General features: G+C 37.7%; 1 protein-coding gene across 1 annotated transcript; it reads left to right on the forward strand.

Moving 5' to 3' along the window:
- Positions 1-4509: 4509 nt before the first annotated feature.
- LOC117927943 (secreted RxLR effector protein 161-like) lies at positions 4510-4947 on the forward strand. Its single transcript, XM_034847677.1, has one exon. The coding sequence runs from the start codon at positions 4510-4512 to the stop codon at positions 4945-4947; it is 438 nt and encodes a 145-aa protein (XP_034703568.1).
- Positions 4948-7343: the final 2396 nt, after the last annotated feature.

The following is a 7343-nucleotide window of genomic DNA, read 5'->3' on the forward strand; positions in this document are numbered from 1 at the left end:
GACTACCTTACCTTCCGGGTGCGAGAAATTTCCATGGGATTGCATCCAAGCCATCACATAACATCCATACTTTGAGAAACTTAAAAGGTTAGCCTCTCATCCTTGGGGATTTCATCCACCAAGGATGTTTGGCTACTAAGAAAATAGAAATGGAGAAGAAGAGGAGAAGAGAGAAAAAAGGAGCTTTATATATTTCTAATTTTTGTACAGAGGATCGATCCCCCAACCATCCATTTTTCAATCTCCCCTTTTGGAGGTGTTGTGCACCTCTATATATAGCAAAATTACAAGATAAAGCCTTATGATGGCTGAATACAAGGTTACAAAAGGAATTTACATGAGAAAATATCAAGCTAAAAATATCTGAGAAGTCGGTGGTGCGTGCGTGGAGAAACAGAGGAGATTTGGCATTTTCGCAATGTGAATTTCTCCTTGCGAAATTTCGCAAGGAGAAATTCACCTTGCGAAATTTTCACAAGATTTGATGCAGTTGTCTTCCGAAGGCCATATCTTCCTCATTTCAGCTCCAAATTGTACACGGTTTGAAGCGTTGGATTCTTGACTTCCTGAGCTTTGAAATGGTATATAGCATGTAGAAAATGGACTTCGGGAAGTGCTCCAAAAGTTCGAGAGAAGACTACAGCTGCTGTCCTCTGTTTTCCTCTTCACTTTGCTTGTTTTTCCTCTTTGCATTCTCTTTGCTTGTGCTCGTGTTTCCACTTGAAATTCAAGCCTGTAAACTTCCAAAATCCTTGCTTTAACTTGTCCAATTAGCTCCTCCATCATTTGGCATGCTTGAATTGATTCATAAGCTGATAAAAACATGTAAACTTGCCACAAAATGGTTAAAACCAATTACTAAGGACCTTAATGAATTAATTGGGTTAAATGAATATGATTACTACACAAAGGTGCTTAAAACCATTATAATTAGGTCTACAAAATAGCACTTTTTGGTAGTAATCATTAGGTATCTACAATTAATCAATTAATTGCCACATAACCCCCAATTTAGTCAGTAGAGACCTCTTTAAGGCTTAGAGGGGTGCTACCTCCTAGAGGTACCTTCCCAATAAGTAACCTGATCCCCGGACTTAGACTCGGGTTTTTCAAATACACGATTTTCCAAAAATTATGGAGTCATTTTTTTAGGGTTTTATTTCTTGTTTTATTTTCCCTTGAAAATAAAAATAAAATAAGTGGCGGCTCCAACTTTTCCAAAACTAAATAATTTTTCACAAATAAAAAGCGAGTCTCGCCGATCGAGTGGGGACGCATGTGAAAAATGCGGGTCCATAGAGTGACTCAGAATCATGTCAATCTAGTGAAAAAGAATCCAATGCCAGTGAGGAATGCACTAATTTCACAACCTTTATAGCAAGTGTCATTGATGAACCACTAAAAAAGGAGGCACTTAGTGAGTCTTGTGAGTCAAGTGACTCAAATGGTGATGAGATGAGTTTTGACTCTGCATATGAGACTTTGTACAAGGAGTGCTTAAGTCTCAAATAGGAACAAGTTGAGTGGAAGATTTCTAAAAGGAGTTTAATCAATGAGATTAAAACTCTAAGGGGAGAGAAAAAAATCTTTGCTAGATAAGATTGCCTTTCTTGAGGGCGAACACTTTGACATGAAGAAAATGTGTGATGAATTGAAGAGTGAAAATCAAGTGTTTAAGAATGAGTTGATTCTTAGGAAAGAAGAGTCACATCCTAGCTCTAAAAGACTTAGTGATTTGAGCAATTTAGGGAGGAAATCATTTGATAAAAGAGGCTTAGGTTCTGTTGATGAAGCTACCACTCCAAGTAGTGGTAAAACAATGTTTGTCAAGTCTTGTGAAGAAGTGGTCCCTAAGAAAATTCCTCAAAAACTGAAACTTCATTGCACTAAAATGGGACACACCATTGATAGATGTTATGCTAGGATGTTTGAGAGTTTCCAAAGAAAGTTAACCAACCTAATGAATGAATCATTCACTTTGATAAATAGGTTGTTACAAGGAGGCAAGAGAGTGTTCAAGAGAGATTCAAAAGTCCCTTATTATAGTGGCTTCCAAGGAAGCACTTCAAATGGAATGACCAAAGTCACAAATGTAAAACAAATATGGGTGAAAAAAAATGAGCTTAATTGCCTTGTTGTTCACACTGCACTTAGAGCTAGTGAGTTACACTCATGGTATTTTGATAGTGGTTGTTCATGTCATATGACAGGTAATAGATCATTCTTCACTAATTTCATTGAATTTGATAGAGGAAATGTGACTTTTGGTGATGGCAATGTTGCTAGTGTGAAAGGGAAAGGCACAATTTGTGCTCCCGGGATCCCTAACCTTGAAGAGGTTTTGTATGTGGAAGGATTGAAAGCTAACTTGATTAGCATTATTCAAATATGTGACAAGAAGTTCAATGTTCAATTTTCACAAAATTTATGTAAAGTGTTTGATTTGAAAGGAAATTGTGTGATGATTGGTTTGAGAACTTCTGATAATTGCTATGCTGTTTGTCAAAATCCTTCTATCTTTTTTTATTCTTCTCTTGTGTGTGGTAGTTCAAAAATTGAATCAATCGATTTGTGGCACCGTAGGTTGGGTCATTTAAACTACCGTGACTTGATGAAGGTTGTAGATAATGAAGTCATCAAAGGGATTCCTCAGCTTGGAAAACCCTTTAATTCTATTTGTGGTCCTTGTCAAAGGGAAAACAAGCAAGGAGTACACATAAGAGAGTTGATGAAATTTTGACCTCTAAACCTTTAGAACTCTTACATATGGACCTCATGGGACAAATGAGAACTAAGAGTTTAGGGGTCAAGAAATACATTTTGGTGATAGTTGATGACTATTCTAGGTATGCATGGATTGCATTCCTAAGAGATAAGAGTGAGGCATTCATAATTTCAAGGAAATTGGTTTGAAAATTCAAAATGAAAAAGGGCATCCCATTGAAAGAATTAGGAGTGATAGGGGGAGAGAATTTGACAATTCAATTTTTTTTTTAATTTTTTCATTCTCTAGGAATCAAACATGAGTTTTCCGCTCTTAGAACACCTCAACAAAATGGGGTAGTTGAGAGAAAAAATCGTGTCCTTTAAGAAATGGCCCAAACAATGCTAAATCAGTATGAACTCCCTACACATTTTTTAGCTGAAGCCATCAACACCGCTTGCTATACTTCCAATAGAACTCACATGCGTCCTCATACTAGGAAGACTTGTTATGAGCTGTGGAAAGGTAAGAAACCCAGTGTGAAGTACTTTAGGGTGTTTGGAAGTAGATGTTATGTCTTGAAAGATCATGAAAATCTTGGAAAGTTTGAATCCAAGAGTGAAGAAGGGATATTCTTAGGATATTCCTCCAAAATTCGGGCATATAGAGTATACATTTTGAGTTCAAAATGTATGGTGGAATCAATCAATGTGATTGTGGATGATATATGATCAAGGTCAAGAGAGTGTGATGATGATAGAATTGATGTGTTAAAAGATATTGAAGTGATTAAAGAAAAATTTGAAGATGAAAAGTTAAGTGAAGATGAAGAAAAGAAAGGAGATAGGGGGAGAATTGAGCCATCAAAGAAAAATAAGTCAAGGGTACCTAAGAACCATCCTTTGAGCAATGTGATTGGGAACTATGAGGATATCATGGTAACAAGGAGACAATCCAAGCTAAATGAGGTAAGCTATGTTTGCTATACCTCCCAAATTGAACCAAAAAATGTTAAAGAAGCCTTGAATGATGAAGTTTGAGTAGAGACTCTTCATGAAGAGCTAAATCAATTTTCTAGAAATGATGTTTGGTTATTAGTGCCTAGACCAAAAGATGTGAATGTCATTGGAACAAAATGGATTTTCAAAAATAAGATGGATGAAAATGGTATGATTGTGAGAAATAAAGCTAGGTTTGTTGCTCAAGGGTTCAAGCAAATTGAGGGAATTGATTTTGATGAAACCTTTGCTCCAGTTGCAAGACTTGAATCTATTCGAATGCTTTTAGCTATAGCTTGTGTATGGAAATTTAAATTGTTTCAAATGGATGTCAAGAGTGCCTTTCTAAATGGGATCCTCAATGAAGAAGTGTATGTGGAGCAACCCAAAGGGTTTCAAGATCCTAGGTATCCAAATCATGTCTATAGACTTAGAAAAGCTCTCTATGGTTGAAAGCAAGCTCCTAGAGCTTGGCATGAAAGACTCACATCCTATCTTCTTAGGAAAGGATTCATGAAAGGGGGAGCTGATCGAATATTGTTCATTAGAAGAAATGATGAAGTGTTCTTGGTAGCACAAATCTATGTGGATGACATAGTGTTTGGCTCTACCTCTAGTGAGTGTGCTTTAGATTTTTCCAAAGAGATGAAAAGTGAGTTTGAGATGAGCATGGTAGGAGAATTGACCTATTTTCTTTGTTTCCAAGTGAAACAACTCAAGGATGGGATTTTCCTATCCTAATCCAAATACGCAAGGGAACTTGTCAAAAAGTTTGGGCTTGAGTCAACTAAACATTTTAGGACACCAATGCCTACCAACCTAAAGCTAAGTAAGGATGAATCCGGGAAAGGGGTAGAGGAAACATTGTATAGAAGCATGATTGGTAGCCTCTTGTACCTCACTGCTAGTAGACCAGACATAGCTTTTAGTGTTGGAGTGTGTGCTAGGTATCAGGCATGTCCTAAGGAATCTCATCTCATAGCTCTTAAGCGTATCATTAGGTACATTGCTGGTACTTTAGAGCTAGGTCTTTGGTATCCATTTGACACTCATTCTGATGTAGCTTGCTACACTGATGCCAATTGGGCTGGAAATGTGGATGATAGGAAAAACACTTTAGGTGGTTGTTTCTATATTGGAAATTGTTTGGTTGCTTGGATGAGTAAGAAGCAAAACTCTGTTTCGCTTTCCACAGTTGAAGCGGAATACATTGCTGCCGGTAGTTGTTGTTCTCAGCTTTTGTAGATCAAGCAAATGTTGAGAGACTATGGAATAAATCAAGGAACCATGGTAGTGTTTTGTGACAATACTAGTGCAATCAACATCTCCAAGAACCTTGTTCTGCACTCTAGAACAAAACACATTGACATTAGACATCACTTCATTCGTGACTTAGTTGAAGACAAAGTGGTGTCATTGGAATATGTTCCAACTGAGGGTCAAATTGCTGATATTCTTACTAAACCTTTGGATGTGTCTAGGTTTGAATCACTTAGAAAGTCCATAGGTTTATGCACAGTCAATTGACTTTCTCTAGAACCTGTCTAAGACATCTTCTTGCATATTCTTGAGTCCTAGTTGTCTTCCTATGTTCCTAACTTTAATCAAGTTGATGTCTTTTTGTTTTGATTCAATCCTTTCTTCATTTTTCATAAATTTTCAACATTTGTTGAGTTCATGAGAGTGACATGCTTACACTTTTGTTTAAGAGTTAAATTGACTCTTAATGATCTTAAAAGCTTCAAGATGTTTTTATCTCCATGGCTTGATTGATAAACATGATATTGAATCCTTGCTATTTTGATTTGATTAGATAAACCTCAAAGGGTTAGCTTCATTTTTTTAAGTGAGTAACAGCTCATGGTTGAACCTTGTGATTCATGCCTAATTGGTGTCTCAGCTGATTCGTGTCCAGCTGGTGCTCCTTGATTGAGGGATTAATCAACAAAATTTATAACCTTTACACCATATACTAGGGTAGCAAAGACAAAGCTACTATAGCATAGTGGCTCTAGGATCGTTCACTGGGATGGGTTTTCACTTCACAAATGATATCAATTCAAAGCTGGATTGGTGCCTTTTCATTTCAAGGTTAGCTTTAAAAGAAAACACAAAGACGTTTGAATGAAAAAGGAAAGGTTTTAAACTAACCAAAAATAGTAACTGATTTTACTTATAAAGAAAAAGTGTTTCTTGGAGTTTCAGATCACTAGGCTCAGATTCCTCATACAAAAAGGGAGTTCCGGTCACTTGTTTCTTTTCCTCGCATTAGAGAATTAACATATAGTTCCTTCTCCAACCGGTGTTGTACAGATGCTTCCCATTAATGGGTTCAAACACTAAATCCCTCTCACTGATGCAACTTGCAATGGCTCGTGCCTCTCACCTAGCACTTGCCATTCAAGGTGATCTTTAACCTTGGATTTCCCTTCACAAGCTCGGCAAGAGATAACTAATGGATGTCTCCTTGGAGTCCAAAAGCTTACCAAGTGTTGGCAATTCTAGAAAATCCTACCTTCAACTCACCTCCCAGAGGCTCGCAAGGGTAAACTAGTGCATCTCCATGGACGGAGATCACTTGCCTTACCAGTGTTGGCCCAGTGATTTAAAGACGTTTTAAGTTAACTAAAAAGATAAAAAACCATTAACGGGTCACACTTTCTCTTCATTAACAACTAAAACAACAAAACTTCCAATTTATGCATGTGGAAACTTACCCGGTTACCTTAGCTCCAAGAGACAAAGAGTCTAGCCTCTCATCCTCTGAGAAAACATCTCAGAGAATGTTTGGCTAGCAAGAAAAAAAAAATGAAAATGAAAGAGAAGACAAGAATATATGAAAAACAGAGCAAGTGCTCTGTATTTTACTTCCTTCCCCAAAACTGTACAAAGGATCCCTTGGAACCAAAACTCTAACACCCCTGAGAACAGGCTCCTCGGGCTCCCTTAATACCACAATTACACTTACAGCTATTACATAGATATTTTTGTCAAATTCCTAACTTAAAAACTAAGGAATTCTATCACTGGTGGTTTACAAGGAGAATTTGGGCATTTAGACAACAAAAATCTAATCAAAAATATCTCCAAGTGTCGGTTACAAATATCGGGAAGCACTAAGGACCACTTCGCAGGTGAAAGGTGAGGTCTGCGAAATTTCGCAGGTGCACAAGAAGGGTTGCGAAATTTCTTCATAGCAACCAGCTGATTCAACACCTTCACAAAGTTGACTTCCATCTTGTGGTGCTGGGCTTCCATCGCGGCGTGAAGCTTCAGGGGAAAACCATAGCACTGTGCAAAAAGGCTGCGAAATATCTCGCAACAAAAGGCTGATTCCGCAGCATTTTTCTGAAGCCTTCCTTCAGCTTGGAGCAGTTGTCTTCCAAAGGCTGTAACTTCCTCATTTCAGCTCCAAATTGCACACGGTTTGAAGCATTGGATTTTTGACTTCCTGAGCTTTGAAATGGTATATAGCATGTAGAAAATGGACTTCGGGAAGTGCTCCAAAAGTGCGAAGGAAGACTGCAGCTGCTGTCCTCTGTTTTCTTCACTCTGTTTTCCTCTTTGCTTTTCTCCTTTGCTTGCTTTGAACGGCTTTGGAAAAGGGCTATGGAGCTCCAAATCTTGGTTCTTCATGAATT

This window comes from Vitis riparia, chromosome 13 (assembly GCF_004353265.1).
Source record: "Vitis riparia cultivar Riparia Gloire de Montpellier isolate 1030 chromosome 13, EGFV_Vit.rip_1.0, whole genome shotgun sequence".
In the NCBI taxonomy this organism is placed as follows: Eukaryota; Viridiplantae; Streptophyta; class Magnoliopsida; order Vitales; family Vitaceae; genus Vitis; species Vitis riparia.